General features: G+C 39.4%; 1 protein-coding gene across 2 annotated transcripts in view; it reads right to left on the reverse strand.

Annotated features, from left to right (window-relative positions):
• The window catches only part of CNTNAP4 (contactin associated protein like 4), a 285,557-nt gene that overhangs the window by 71,583 nt on the left and 197,047 nt on the right, over positions 1-16,927 (reverse strand). For both annotated transcript variants that reach the window (XM_027513975.1, XM_027513977.1), the window contains 3 exons: positions 15,265-15,371; positions 12,129-12,248; positions 1,580-1,777 (listed from right to left, as the gene is read on the reverse strand). In XM_027513975.1, the coding sequence (XP_027369776.1) occupies positions 1,580-1,777; positions 12,129-12,248; positions 15,265-15,371 (425 nt within the window). The remainder of the gene's footprint in view (positions 1-1,579; positions 1,778-12,128; positions 12,249-15,264; positions 15,372-16,927) is intronic.

Here is a 16,927-nt window from a genome sequence, read left to right on the forward strand (position 1 = left end):
ATTTGTGACTCTGACCATTGCCTTTCCTTTTCTTTCTTCTCTAGTCAAGCAACTTAGTTCCATTTTGTTTCATCACATTCATTTACCCTTCTGTATTTATGTTCTCTTTCCTCTTAGAAGGGTTTCCCTTGTGGCTCGGCTGGTAAAGAATCTGCCTGCAATGCGGGAGACCTGGGTTCAATTCCTGGGTTGGAAAGATCCCCTGGAGAAGGAAAATGCTACCCTCTTCAGTATCCTTTCTTCATGGGGTCACAAAGAGTCGGACACGACTGAGTGAGTTTCAATTTTCCTCTTAGACTACACTTCCATACTTGCTTATCTATTTTTATAGATTCCAAGATAGATATTCACTAACAATGAACCATCAGTCTCATACTAAACTGGTAGGATCACTGTAAGCATGATGCACTGGAGAGCTGGAAAGAGAGGTGAGTGAAGTGAAGTTGCTCAGTCGTGTCTGACGCTTTGCTACCACATGGACTGTAGCCCACCAGGCTCCTCAGTCCATGGAATTTTCCAGGCAAGAGCACTGGAGTGGGTTGCCATTTCCTTCTCCAGGGGATCTTCCCAACCCAGGGATCAAACCTGGGTCTCCCACATTGCAGGCAGACGCTTTACTGTCTGAGCCACCAGGGAAGCTCACTTCAATTTCACTTTGTATGTGTTATCCCACCCTCCACCTGGTGGCATGGAGGTGTCTAGACAGAAGAGTCTGTATTGGACAGAGGATCGAGGAGGACATCAGAGCTTCTTAAACAGTACAGGGTCCTGATGGAAGCAGTGTTTCTTAAAGGTTAATTTTCTTTACACAGATTAATCATGTGGATGCTACATTGGGTGGGTAGGAGATAAGGACTGATGGCCAGTTGAGAGGCCAGTAGGAAAGGTCTTGCAATAGCTTCATGTATCCGGTCATTAAAGCCTACATGGAGGCAGACCTGGTGGAACTCCAGATAATCTCACATAATGAGACGTTCTAAAGGGAGAAAACACAAACTAGAATCAGAATTTAGGAGCAGAAACTGATTATTAAAGGTAGAATAAGAGAAAGAGTTAAACATGGTTTTCTGATTCCTATTTGAGCTACTGGGAAAAAAAAAAAAGCCATGTTTCCAGCAGCCTGCTCTAATTTTCAGTTATACCCAGAGGGTAACTTGTCAACAATCCGTGAAAGAGTCACACGGAAGAGTCACTTTCAGAAAATGGAGTCATATTTTTATTAGCTCTTTCCCATGATAAAAACAAACTGAATGTGTCAGTTGCCCTTTACAAGGGACCGACACTGAGCATTCACCGAGTGTAAGGAGGAAGCCCTTTCTGTGCAGCCCTCCAACTGAAGCCAGAGAGAGACGCCAGAGACAATCAAGGCTTTGAACAAAGCTCAGTGTCAGCTGACCTTGTTCTTTTCTTCAGGCAACAGCATCTCCGTGACTTCCCGACTGTGACAGGCTTGCTAAACACTTGGGGAGCACACGCCCTGGGTAGCTCTTTGCCAGCACCTTGGCACAATTAAACTCTGCAGGAGCTGATGCAGTAAGGCACCCCATGGGTAGGGGGATGGATGCCCCAGTTCACTTACCTTCCTTGCTTACAAGCCGCGACTTCTTGCAGTAGTAGGTCAGCTCCTGTTCACAGTGCTCTGCGCGGTTAATGGTGGCCTGGAGTTGCTCCATGCTGGCCACATACTCGAAAAACCCAGTGTAAGGGTTCTCTGGGTTGGTATTTCGGACTCTTGTGACATCAGAGCCATTGTGCTGTATGATGGTCCACGCAGTTTCTTGTATGCAGAAATGGGGGAAGAAAGAGAGGAGACCATCACTAGTCTGCAAAAGTTAAAATAAATAAAGAAAATCAAAATCACCTTTTATCTGAGTCAAATTTTTCTAGTCATCAAACCTCTCTGAGAGGTAGAATCAATACAAATGGATTCTTAAAATTTTAAAATTATAGTAAAATGATTATTTTCCCTGAAGTTTATATGATTGCCATGCATTTGCAGTGTTTTTATTCTACTTTTTCATATAATTCAGCCAGAAAGTATTCATGGTAAAAATATTAAGAAAACTGATTATTAAATTTTGTACATTTCATCAAATCTGACATTCTACTTTTAAAAGATGCATCATTAATTTTGTTTAAGAAAGAAAAGAATAATGCTGCCTATTATAACTGTAAAACACTGCTGATTGTTGATACATCCTGAATTCAGAGATGTTACAGTATGAAAAAAATGCATCTTTGAATCTTTAAAATATTTTAAATTACATAACATAAGCAATGATTTATCCATCCTTGGAAATCATCCATGCTGCCAGCAAAAAGAAAGTCAACTTTTTATGGCCCATATACCTCCCTTCAGACAACTTTTAATTATGCGTGTACATCTATTTCCTTTTTAAATCAAGCTTCAGAGCACTTTTTTTTAATAATATGGGAAAATGTACAAAATATCAAAGTGGGGAATGCAGGATACAAAACTATATGTAATATGATTAATCTACCTACACAAACACATACACATCACTACATATTCATAGGAGACAGATGCTAGGAAATTACACCAGGATTACACCTATTTCTTTTAAAGTCAAATTTGAAATATTCATTTAGGTACCATGTGACCCGCACAGTTATGCAGTGCAATAGCAAGTTATGCTTCTGAATACGTGGCACAGTATCAGCATCTTGACTCACAAGAAAAATAAAACATCTCTGCGTATGTGCGAGTCCTGAATGTCTGCAGACATTTCCATCACACTGATTACCAAAATTATTTAGATGAAATAAAAACCCTACAAGGGTTGTAACAGAAGATAGACATATTGTATCTGTCTTTCAACTTTCCCAGCAATCAACTTCATATTATATTTACCATGATATACGCAGGCCTAAGAACACATTAATCAAAAGGCCTCTGATTTAATAGGTGAGAAACAGATTGGAAGTTGTCAAAACTCTGCTATAAATGTGCCGTTAAGTCACATAACTCTTTGGTATTACAGAGGAAGAATCTAAATTGGAGGAAAACAGTCGGTAGAGATACCCAGCCCCCCTGTTTTCAGAGAATACATTCACATGGATCAACACAATCAGAGCAAGGAATTCCACTCCCACCCCTCTCCTGGTCATCAGAATTTTGAATGGAGAAGCCTGTTAAATAAATGAGACACGAGGCAAATTTGACAGCCATATTCTCTTCCATGAGTGGAACATAATTTTTCTCTGAAACCATAGCCTTTTATAGCAATAAAACCATTGCTTTCATTTCCACCTTGAATTTCAGCTGACTGAAAAGCCTGATCAGTAAATTGTCTTCCTCAAAGAGGACATGATATACAAGCTAGTGAAATTAATTATGGATGGCCAGACAGCAGGACAGCGAGAAGATCACCAGGAGACCCGAGTTTGCGGATCTGGCATGGGTCAGCACCCTTAAGAAAGTCAGGTGAAATCTGAGCCTCCATTTCCAAATTCTAAAAAAAAAAAAGGTAGGGGGGAGAATATAGGAGACAATCTATTAAGTCTGAAATTCTATCATTTTAGCCACGCAGTCTTGGCTATTAGAAATTTAAGATTATTAACTGGGCAAATGTGTTAACCTAGCCTCTGCTGGACTCTGCTTTTATTATTCAGCAGAACCATTCATCCTTTCTTGTAGGGAATCAATGGCATGGGTGAAGCAGCTCATCTCTGGCTGAGTAGCTGTCAAAAGAGCTGGACAATAAATCTACTTGAAGCCTTTGTCTCTTTGCCTTTCAGGTCATCCTTAGAGGGACTTCCCTATCGTTTAGCATCCTCTGGGTCATGATGAACACATCATGTTCTTTCAAGGTCTCTTAAGGTGGTGTAAGAAATCCAAGGCCACAGTGCATGTCAGCTGCTAAAGGGCAGCTCAGAGAAATGTCTCCTTTTGAAATTCTAAAATTTCCATATTATGATAGTTTCTGCAAGCGAGTTCACTTTCAATAAAAGGTGCTACAAAGATGAAGCTATGCGGACACTGCACTTATCAGCAATTAAGATGTCCAGGGCAAAGGAGAGAGAATGAAAGCATCACAGTGGATTCTGGGCAATGGACGTGAGGGCCCAACATCCAGGCTCCATTTCTCATGTGTTTTACTAACAGAGGAATCTCTGCAAACTGTCATACTGTTCTTTTGGACATGATCATGGTATCCAATGTTTCTACAAATACCTGCTTAGAAATTACAACTATAAAAGACAAAGACTTCACTATGTGTAATTCAGTGTTCTGTGATTTATTAAATCGGGTTTTCCCACTGGTCTGTAAGCTCTACTAGAAGAATGATGGATTCTAACTCGCTAATCATAGCACCTCTAGTGCGTGGCTGGGCACAACGTGCAGAGAAAGACACTAGTTACTGAAGGGATAAATAAATGAGTGACTAGAACCAAAGCACTGCCCAGACTAGAGCACAGTCTTCCAGGCGATCTGTGTGATTCTCCTTTTAGCTGCTTTCGAACTTTGGAAATAGTAGACATCTGATGCTACTGCAAAATAATGCTAAGGCTGCAGCTATGAAGGGTATGAGACCTCCCACTTGCAAGCTAACAAGTTATCTTGCCTTCTATGTGCGCACTAGAGTTGCACCATGACACAGGGACCCCTAAAATACGAGACCTGGAGCTTACAGAGGATGGCTGGCACACCTCCACCCCTCCTAAGAGTGAGAGAGGACTCTGGAATGCAACAAATCTTCTTCAAGGAGGAGGCGGGCAGTCCTCAGGTGTTTATCACTTAGAAGGTAGGCAAATAAATCTGGAGGAGATAAGCTTTGAATTTCTCCAGAGAAGTCCACTATCTCTAACTTGTAAGACATATTTAATCATCCTTTAACACAGACTTACTTTGTTGTTGTTTGTTTTGCTTAGCAAGAAAGTCATTGTTTCCTTACAACAAGTAATTGCTGTCTACAGGCTGGCCAATCTACCTGCTAGAGGCTGTCTGGGTTCCTCTGCTGTGGAAGAAGCTGGTTTTGCCTCCACTGGCACAGTCATTTCAGTATTACCGATGTAGAGATATATCTGTTCTTTGAAACTTCTTACAACTGGCTATTATATCTTACCAGTTTCCTCATTAGTAAAGTGAAAGTGTAAGTCGCTCAGTCGTGTCCGCCTCTTTGCAACCCCATGGACTATACAGTCCATGGAATTCTCCAGGCCAGAATACTGGAGTGGGCAGCTGTTCCCGTCTCCAAGGGATCTTCCAAACCCAGGGACTGAACCTAGGTCTCCTGCATTGCAGGCAGATTCTTTACCAGCCAAGCCACCAGGGAAGCCCCCTCATTAGTAAAGTGAAAGGGAAAGTGAAATCACTCAGTCATGTCCGACTCTTTGCGACCCCATGGACTGAGGCCTACCTGGCTCCTCCGTCCATGGGATTTTCCAGGCAAAGGTATTGGAGTGGGGTGCCATTGCCTTCTCCAGAGGATCTTCCATTATTAGTAAGGTAAACATTACATAAAATCTTCAAAACGTGTTTAGCTTTTATTTTTTATATCTGTGTAAGAGTCATGATTTAATTTTTTTGAAAATGATCCTTTACCAAATGCAAAGAGAGTTGTCAAGGTAAGGAAACACAGGGAAATGAGTAAAGAGAGAGAGCAGAAAAATCTATGAAATTAATATATACGCTAAAACACTGAAAGGCATTTTAGGCCTACTGGTGTAGACCTGAAGTGATTTCTCTCCCTGAAGTGATTTCTAATATATAGACTGTATGTTAAGCAACTGAGTAATTAAGAACTTGATTTATCTTGGGCTGACTGCTATTTTTTAATGTGATAACAGTGTAAAGAAAAAAAAAATGCTGTTTAAGCAACACAGTTGCAGAGTGCGTATTCCTTCAGGATTAATAGCTGCGGTGACAGAGGTGATAAAGACTTTAAGAACAGGCCGGAAGTGCTGTGTTAAGGAAAGCTGAGAGACAAAAAAGCAGCTAGCATCCTGGAGCAAAAGCGGATGTAAACAAGGCGCATTTAAATAATGGTAGTGAGTTATTAACTCTCATAGCTATTAGGAAGGTCTCTATTGTTGAAATCCCTGTAGTAAAGATAGTTTTGCTGTTTTAAGTCTCACTCTCCAGCCTTCTCATGAAAGGGTCTCAAGAGCCCTTATCTCGGAATCACATGGGGAGCTTGCATTTAATAGAGCAGAGACCCAGGTCTTGGTCTCTAAACTTACTGAGTCAGTGAAACTAAATCCAGGAGTCTTGGAAGTGGGTGCCCAGGAAAAGGTGAGCTTAAGCCATAGAATTATCATTTCCACAAAACTTCAAAAGCCACAGCTGTACCGCCTCATCACTTTCTCCACACTGAAAAGATGTCCTCACAGTGTAATGTTTGATGAGACATTTCTTACATAAAACTATTTCAATATAGAAAAGGCTTTCATGAAGAAGAAGAAAAAAAGTCCTGTACATTACAACAGAGACAACCACTGGGATTCACATTATCCTAAAATTTTTTAAATTTTATTTAGAAGACTGTGTTTAGAAAAAATTTTCAGACTTTTAAGTTTCAGAAATTATCCATTCAAAAGAGATTTTCTTTGTATCTTTTAGCTTGTAATGGTTAAAGAAATTAAATCCATGTGGATTTGTCTGTTGGATATTAATTCTTGATTAAGAATTTTTTCTTTAGTTACACATTTGAAAACTACCAATCCAGCCTTTTGTCTTGCCTTCAAAATTGGTATACCTGATTGCTGTACCTTGAGGATAGGTTATTGGTTACAGGCAATGAGACGCTGATAGAATGTAGCCTTTTCTAGAGGAAACATTTTCAGGCTGGGAGACAGACCCAGGTTTCAGCTCTTGATCTATCCCTAATGATATTCCTCAGCCTGCCTCCATGAACTTCCCTGAGTCTTGCTTTTCTCATTTGCAAAACCAGATGAGTAAGGAAAGCCTCAAGTTGTGACATGTATTTTTCACCGGCTTGTTACATTCTGGGACTGTCACTTTTGTTTGAATATATTTCAACATTCTGGAGCTTCTGAAAACACTTTGCTGTCTCCTAACTGGGTTATCTTTGTCTCTGTCTTCCACCGCTTGCTCTTCAAAGGGTTTGAAGCTTTGTGAATGTCCTCTTTTTCATTAATACTTTTTGATAACCTTGGTAAAGCACCTCAAGGAACTAAGATAGGCATTAGTAATGTAATATAATAAGGTAAATGTTGATTTATTAGAAAATAAAATAATTCCTCTCAATAAAGTGAAATTAATAATTTCTTTACCATTGAGATGGTCATGAAAAATGCACACGGCCTATAAATTACTAAAGTATTATGCATAAAAACATAACATAGCCAACGTATGTATGTGTATCAGATTCTCATTTATGAATTTGGCTACTCACTAAAACTTATTTGAATCCCCAAATCAGTTCTTGAGGCGTTCCTGCATGTCTGCAGGTACAAAGCCAAAAAAATTAAAAGTTGCCCAATATGAATTTCAGTTGCCCAGCTGAAGTTGAACAGAGCCAGGCTGTGACTCCTCGCTTCAGCTCTCATCCTGTAAACATGTATTCTATTTGTCGCATGTTCTTTGTTGATTTCACTCTGGTTCCTAAGCACAAGAAGGCTATGTTGCGCCTCCTGGCAACACACGGGATCGATACACTTCCTTCAGGTGTGAGTTCTGGTGCTGTTGGTTGTGAGTTCAGTGTTAATTAATTAACAGAATGCATTAAATAAGGTGTCTTTAATCTGAAACACAAGTGAAACAAGGTCATATATTGATCAGTTGAGAATACTGTGACTAGAAGCCTGCAGGAATTTAAGTGAAAGTTAAAGTCGCTCAGTTGTGTCCAACTCTTTGCTTCCCCATGGTCTATACAGTCCATGGAATTCTCCAGGCCAGAATACTGGAGTGGGTAGCCTTTGCCTTCTCCAGGGGATCTTTCCAACCCTGGATCGAAGCCAGGTCTCCCACATTGCAGGTGGATTCTTTACCAGCTGAGCCACAAGGGAAGCCCAAGAATACTGGTTACCTAATCTTACTGTAATTCCCTGGAAGCAATGGTCCAGTATTCATAAATTCAAGTGACTGTGGTTACTTTATAGAACATAACTATCACGGATAATGAGAATTCTCTGTGTGTGTGTGTGTGTGTGTGGTGTTTCTTAGAGCTCTAAGAATACAGACACTTAGCAACTTCGAGGTGTCTGAACCGCAGAATCAAAACTTCATAAAGCAAGTACATGGGTATAGTTCAGGGTGCTTGGTGGCAACACAGGATTCACAGGGATACAGTGACAGATTGTTGAATCTCACTCAAAACCCTCATTAAACAGGAAAAAAATCAAAAAGTTATTTGACACCTGAATTCATATTATTCAATTGCAAAATTTTCCTTTTCTGTCTGTGAAGTCTTCTCACACTTACTATGTTTAATTCTCACAAATAGAGCAGCTGCTACTGCTGCTAAGTCACTTCAGTCGTGTCCGACTCTGTGCGACCCCATAGATGGCAGCCCACCAGGCTCCCCCGTCCCTGGGATTCTCCAGGCAAGAACACTGGAGTGGGTTGCCATTTCCTTCTCCAATGCATGAAAGTGAGAAGTGAAAGTGAAGTTGCTCAGTTGTGTCCAACTCTTAGCGACCCCATGGACTGCAGCCCACCAGGCTCCTCCGTCCATGGGATTTTCCAGGCAAGAGTACTGGAGTGGGGTGCCATTGCCTTCTCGCTGCCCAAAGAGACTAAGACAGGCAGTATTTCCAATGATGGTAGAGCAAACTGAAGCCACCTGGCTATGTTATATGAAACATCCCTAAAAACACATTCTATAGTAATTTTCCAAAACATTTGTCAGCAAGATTTGCCACTACCTTGCAGCTTTTAGAATTACACTTTAATACAAAGGAACCGTTGCTCCCATATTCAACTGCCTTCTCAATATTTCATGAATGTGCAACAGATATCTCAAATTCAAAGTGTGTAAAACTGAGCTCATCTTTCCCCTCAAAACTCTCTGACCACATCTCAGACCACGGCAACTTAATCACTCCAGTTGCCGAAGCCAAAAATGTGGTGTTATTTTTTGGTTGCCTTTGTTTTCTCATTCCTCACACATATTCAATGAGAAAATTGAATCTCCGTCCACCATCTACATTGTATGATCCAGTGCAGACCACCTTCCTGGCTCTTGCCTGGATTCTTAATTACTTAAACTCAGTCTCCAAACAGGCTTCCTAACTCCTATACTCCTATTACACATATACATATTATTCATATGCATGTACATATTTGGTATATACCTATATATATATGTGTGTGTGTGTGTATGAATACATCTTCTAACTCTTTTCTACCTCTGCTCCTAGACAGGCATTTCCCAACACAGGACCAAACGTGATCCTATTAACGAAAGCCAGGTAGCATCTAGCATTGCTTAAAACTCTCCAAGGTCTTCGGAACTCACTCAGGGTAAAAACCAGAGACCTGACACGCTGTAAGGACCCCTGACTCTTCCTCTCCTGCCCCCTCCCACTTGATTATTTCTTGCTTTCCTGTACTTCAAGTTTGCTCACCACACTCCAGCCACACTGTATCTGCCGATCTTTTCTGAACACACACACGCAACACTCTCTCAGGACTTAGCATTTATTTCCTCTGCCCAGAAGGCTCTTTCCCTAGATATTCACTGCCAGATTTTAAGCAGTAAATCCTCCTCTACCATGCCTCCTGCTTCAATGCAATATTTCCTTTTTCTGTTTATTTTGCTCCATGAAATGCTGACCTCCTGACAAAGTGCTATCCAGTGTAAACTTTTTGCAATGATGGATTGGTGGCTATGCAGCAGTTAAACTGTGGCTAGTGAGACTGAGGAAATGGCTTTTAATTTAATTTTATTGTAATGAATCAATTCAGATTTGTACAACTTGTTTCATTTAGTTATATTAATTTCAATTAAATGTAAATCTAAATAGTGGCTACTACACAGCACAGTTCATCTAGAATCCATTTGTGTTTGACGATGAAGGGATCACGTCTTTTTACAGTATTTACACACAATTTCACCCAGCAGGTGGTTCAGTGGGTAAAGAATCTGCCTGCAATACAGGAGACACAGGAGATGCCGGTTTAATCCCTGAATTGGGAAGATCAGGGTAACTCACTCCAGTATTCTTGCCTGGAGAATCCCATGGACAGAGGAGCTTGGCAGGCTCCATAGGGTCCATGGGGTTGCAAAGAGTCGGACACAATTGAATTGACTGAGCACACACTGAAAAAACCATCTTTCCTTCACTGTACACGAATGCTACCTTTGCAATGAATCAACTATCCATATATGAGTCTGTTTACAGATTCTCTATCTCGTTTCATTGTCTGTCTGGTTTTCCTTGTGTCAATCACATGCTGTTTTACTCAATTTATCAGCGTAATGTCTATATTATAGCTGGTAGACTTGAGTCCTCCAACTTTATTCTTTAAGATTGATTTAGTTCTTCTGGCCCCTTCAAATTTGCTGGTAAAGTTTTAGAGTCTGCTTGTCAAGTTTCACCAAAACAATTATGAAAGTATTAGTCATTTAGTTGTGTCCAACTATTTGATCCCATGGACTGTAGCCTGCCAGGCTCCTCTGTCCATGGAATTCTCCAGGAAAGAATGGAGTGGGTTGCCATTTCCTACTCCAGGGGATCTTTCTAACCCAGGGATCAAACCCAGGGCTTCTGCATGCATGTGGATTCTTTATCATCTGAGGTACCAGGGAAGTCCAATTATACCAACCAACAAACACCCTGTTGAAATTTTAACTAAGGTTTGCACTCAATCAGTACCAAGTTGGGAAGAATTGACATTTATATCACCATATTGAGTTTTCTAGTCAATGAAAATTTTATATTTCTCCGTTTTTTAGGACTTAATTTATCTCAAGAGTATTTTACAATTTTCTGTGTAAAAGCTATGCACAACTTTCTTTAGATTTATTACCATGTATTTGAGATTTTTGATGCTACTAAAAATAGAATCTTCTAAAATTTCATTTTAATTACTTATTGCTGATATACAGAAATAAAATTAACTTTTACCTTAACTAGGTATCTAGCAATCATTCTGAATTTTAATACTCTGTATATTGTTCAGAAAACTCTCAATACATAACCTGGCCATCTACAAATAATGAGAGTCATTTTTTCTAGTATGTATGTCTTTCATTTCTTTCTCTTGCTTTATTACACTGCCTAGGACTTCCAAAAACAATGGTGAACAGAGTGATAATAGCAGGCATCGCTGCATTAATGTTGGTAACAGGGATAAATTTTTCAGTACTCCACAAAAAACTGTGATATATACTGTAGGTTTTTTTAATGGGTCCTCTTTAACAAATTAAGGACATTTCCTTCTACTGGTAATTTACTGAGTTTTCATTTTCTTTTTATCATGAATGGATGCTGCATTGAAGCAAACACATTTTCCAACACTATTAATTCCTATATAAGTTTATGTAGGTAAGGAATAAAATTCATTCTTACCCAAATTTAAGAAAATATTTTCAAAGCTTTCACATGCATCGATCTTTTTTCTTTCATTATTATTATTTAAAATATTTTTCAGCTTTATTTAGGTTGGCAAAATTGTGTGTATTTAAGGTATATAATGTGATGGTTTCATATAAATACACATTGTGAAATGCTCACCATAAACAAGATAATTAGCATTCATTACCACACTTGGTCACAATTTTCTCTTTTCATCCCCCTACTCCTCTCCCACTGGACAGTCACCTGCTTGTTCTCTGTATCTAGGAGCCTGTTACTCTTTTGTTATGTTTGTTCATTTGTTTTCTAGATTCTACACACAAGGGAAATCCTAGGTATGTATCAATCTTCTCAGAGGAATAAAGTCTATCCTTTTTGGATTGGGACTTAATAAGATACATTTATTATTAGATATTCTACACAGATAGCACATGCATAGAAAATAATGACATTTTAAATCACTACCATTAAACTATTTTTTTAAAGTTTGACTTTAAGTTCTTTTACTGAACAATATACATTTTAATCAAGTTGCAAATTACGTCAACTTATTGTTTCATTCTAATTTTGTGTTTAAAGTGTTCATGCAAATTTAACTGTTAAATGAAAGTTGATGAACTCACCAGTCATATTGCAATATAGAAGAAATGGTTCAAGGGGACCACTTCCATCTGCATCTATGTAGTAAAACCCTGAAGTATTTCCTTTATGCTTATAGGCTTCACATGACTGCTCGTATATGGCTGTTAAAAAAAAAAAGTGCAAGTGTCATCATAAGTGAAACAGTATAAAATTAATTTCTTAAATTTTAGTTTGGACACAAAATATTCCAAGTCTTGAAATTTAATATGTACATTACTGACCAAGAGAAAAGGTAATACACATTTTAAGACAAAACTCATTTTTTAAACAAATATGGATGAAAGAAGATTAGATAGAGAAAAGAAAGAATGGGATTGTATTTTATGGCATTTCATTTTATTACTAAAGGAATGCAAGATTATTCATTTAAAATGAAATTTTAGTTTATTTTTACATTAGGTAAAACAACAAAATAGAAGGTAGGTGTTTTAAATGCTAAGATTCTTTTAAGTATAATTTGACCTCAATTTTGTACATCCATCCAAATGGATCTTTCAACAATCACTTTGGAATTTCTAATTCTAGTATCACCTTGTAAAAACCTAACATCTGAAGCACAATAATGTAATCTCCTTGAATAAGCTGCTGTTATCCAAAAATTAAGCATCAGAAAAGCTTTAAATAATGCTGCAACTAGTCACTTTTCTCACATAAAATCCTTTTTTTCCCATAAAACAAGATGATTTACAAAGCTTCTTGTGAATAATTTAAAAAGTAATTTACAAAAGAAACTTTTTCTAATGCTCTGTAATGAGAATTTAAGATAATTAAAATTCAAAGCAAAAGAAATGCTGATATAAGATATGCCCTCAATTGGCCTAAATGTGTTTTGATCCATCATTGGATATTTTTAATTTTACAATTATATATTTGCCATGTACAAGTCTTGATATTAGCAACTCTATACGATACACTCATTTCACTGAAGACTTGGCCAATTATAATGGTGATTTCCATCAAGCTTTTAATTTTGTGGAATGAGAAATAAACCATCCCCTGAATGTCCTTCCTTGATCTAGTCTAAATTTTTCAAAACTATGTTAATGAGTTTTTAGACAGTATGAAATACTGTAACTAATTTTTTTTAGCGTTACAGAGATTTCAGATAAACATACAAATTTACTTCTCTACTCCTCCACAATTCCTTGTTTCTATTTTGCTCCTACTGTACATTACATAGGAGGAGATATAAGATGGATTGTTTTCTAGGCACATTTGTATTTTATGCAGTGAAACGGGCATGTGAAAGGGCTAATTTCTATATTTCTGTATGCTTATACATGTGTTGACAAATTGCTTGAAGGAGGTTGGGATACACACATAACTTTGCCATGAGGGCTGGTATTAGAAAGGACATACAACTGTGTGAGTGCTTTTGCTTTATGTGTATTACTTCACTTTTTAACAGGACTGTTTAAAATATTATTTTCTAATAAAATCTTTTAAAAGACTCCATTGCTAACCTGCCTTTTACTCAAGCTAATGATGGTGATGACTTCATTATAGCCAGGTTTGTTATCTTGGCCCCATTTCTCAGAATAGTTTTTGGCAAAAAATTTTGATTCCTACTTGCTCAAGAACCTAATAAATGAATTTAACGATTGGATCAAGTTGTGGGCTACTGATGAAAATAGTTATTTATCATCTAATTTTTTTTTTGGCTCAGAGATGTTTGTGCTTATATTTAGATTCAGTCACAGCTAACAGTTGAAAATAAACAATTAGTTAAAACACATTCAATTAGCTTTGTGTTTTGAATTAGTTGCTGTAATTGGGATGATGGTGGGTATGAAAAATTAAAATACACCGTCATTCTGGTACTGGTGATCCAGGGTAGGAAAGTTGGCCTGGCTTTAGCGACAGCAGGTGTCCTTTCTGATCTTACAAGGCATTCAGTCCACACAGTTGATTGTGGAGGCGTGAGGGTGAGCCCAGGAGCTCCCCACCTAGACTCATGCCCTCTCCAGCTCTGAGTCAGGACTTCTGAGGGTCCCTCGTGGGGCCTCCGGGGCTGGGAGCCCGGAGCTCCAGTCTCAGCTCCGGCAGGAGTACAAAGCAGTTCACAGTGACGAGACAGGAGACAGGAGACTGAGGACTCCACCTAAGGCCCTTGCCTGAAGTCACGGCTGCGTGTCAGAGGACTAGGAGTTAAGCTGCTCACAGTCAGCAATAATATGAAAAAAATGAGAAGGAAAAAAATGGGCATTTGTGCTGAACAAGTAGACAAGAAAATGACATGAGTCTTAACAACACACACAAATTTTCACCAGAAAAGAACACACAGCTTCTAAAACAGGAAAAGAAGATGGTTGTGGTACCAGGCTCTGGAGTATAATTACACACGCCCACATTCTCACTGTGCCTCAACTATTTCAGGCACTTTGGGCAAGCTGATTAATCTCTCTCTGCTACCTACCGGGTGGTAGGTACCCGGTAGCAATAACAATACCCACCTACAAGGGCGGTCATCACAAGTAACTGAGCTGGGACATACAAAATACTAGAGCAGTACCCGGCATTTAGAAAATACTCAATGAAATTAACTATTATGATTAATATGATTTCGACCATCCTTATCCTCACCATTTTTATTAATGGAGTTGCAAGAGAATTTAAGGGCTTCCCAGGTGGGTCAGTGGTAAAAAATCCACCTGCCAATACAGGAAAAGCGGGTTTGATCCCTGGGTTGGGAAGATCCACTGGAGAAGGGAATGGCAACCCACTCCAGTGCTCTTGCCTGGGAAATCCCATGGGTAGAGGAGCCTGGACAACTACAGTCCATGGGGTTGCAAAGTGTTGGACATGACTGCGTGACAAAGAGAATTTAGGGATTACCTATTTGGCACTATAGTTTATGTTTATCCTTAGCTACCTTTTTTTTCTACATGTATTTTCTCCTTGCAGGCTCTCCTACTCTTTTCTGTCTTATGTGTTTCTATAAGCTACCTTGCCTACTTTATGAAAAGAAGTGCGGATGAAAAATAAACTGGAAATCAACTGAACGCTAAGGTTCAGGGTTGTACGCACATGGACATATAAACATATACACAACAAAGAAAAGGAAATGAACAAGGGAGCCGGGACAGAGGCAAGAACAGGGAGGTGTGTTTGGCTTACAGTTGTGGCACGTTGCTCCCCTGTACCCAGTGTTTGCACAGTTGCAATGAAAGGTGTCCCACGACTGGGAGCACTCACCGCCATGTTCACAATAGTTAGGCAAACACCTAAAAGGAGGTGCAGATACAGTTACTACTACTCACCGTGAAATGTCACAAAATACTGATAAATTACACATGATCATGTGAAAGAAGAATGTAAACAGTAATCTAAAGAGTAAATAGAGTGTTACTCATGGTCATCCCACGCCTCTCATGTGGTATGGGGGTAAAGAATCCACCTGCCAATGCAGGAGCCGCAGGAGGCGTGGGTTTGATTCCTGGGTCGGGAAGATCCCCTGGAGAAGGAAATGGCAACCTGCTCCAGTATTCTTGCCTGGAGAATCCCTTGGACAGGGAAGCCTGGCAGGCAATAGTGCCTGGGGTCGCAAAGAGTCGGGCACAACTGAGCACACACAGTGGTCATTCCATCTGTTGTTGCTGCTGCTGCTGCTAAGTCGCTTCAGTCGTGTCCAACTCTGTGCGACCCCAAAGATGGCAGCCCACCAGGCTCCCCCGTCCCTGGGATTCTCCAGGCAAGAACACTGGAGTGGTTGCCATTTCCTTCTCCAATGCATGAAAGTGAAAAGTGAAAGTGAAGTCACTCAGTCATGTCTGACTCTTCGCAACCCCATGGACTGCAGCCTACCAGGCTCTTCTGTCCATGGGATTTTCCAGGCAAGAGTACTGGAGTGGGGTGCCATTGCCTTCTCCGCCATCTGTCCTTCTGGGATCTTAATCACAGAACTCTAAGTTCATCAGACTTCAACCAGTTCTCAGGTAGCTGTGACTGTTAATTTTCACCATGTCCTATTATATCATAGCCCTCTCTTTTTCCTAAGCAATGCAACAGTGATTTAGTATGTTGCCAGAAACATCAATAGTTTACACAAAACAACATTTAATCATACTGATTTCCCACACTGAACATTTAAAGGAAGCGGCTATAAAGAAGGGGGAAGGAAAGAAGGAAGTGGGGTGGAGGGGCAGCCCTGTTCCCTGGTGTGCACACCAAGGAACGCTGAGGACATACAGTGGGTCCCAGCAGCGGGCCAGGGTGCGTTGGGGTGCTGAATCAACACCACAGGCGCTCCCAGGACATTTTACATTTTGAAGAGAAATAAGGCAGACTCAAGAGCTGTCAAGCACTGTGCCACTGACTAGCTTGAGGCAGTTAAATTCCCACATTAGATCGTAATAGGTTCCTTTTAATCACGTCTTATCTTGGAGAAGCTGGCCCTTCGGTAGTTGACACAAAGTAATGCCATGTGAAATCATGTTGAAAAAAGGTAAGGGCAGCAGTGTTTGATGTGACTCCAAGTTTTGAAAGGTTGTACACTACATTAAAAATAAAGTTAAATTTTTTCTAATTATATATATATATATATATATATATATATATAAAATAAATGTATAAATAACTTTTTCAAAAGGTTTCTAAATTGTTAGGACATAAACACTTATAAAGTTGCCTGGAACCAAGTAACTGTTTAAATGAAAGCATGAGTTGTCCCTTTTGACTCAGAGCAGTGAAAAAAAACCACTGAAATGCATAAGGCGCCACAGACAAAAAAAGTTAAAGAGCTTCTGGTATCAGCTCAAATCACCCTGATCAAATAACTGAT

Source organism: Bos indicus x Bos taurus, chromosome 18 (genome assembly GCF_003369695.1).
Source record: "Bos indicus x Bos taurus breed Angus x Brahman F1 hybrid chromosome 18, Bos_hybrid_MaternalHap_v2.0, whole genome shotgun sequence".
Classification (NCBI taxonomy): domain Eukaryota; kingdom Metazoa; phylum Chordata; class Mammalia; order Artiodactyla; family Bovidae; genus Bos; species Bos indicus x Bos taurus.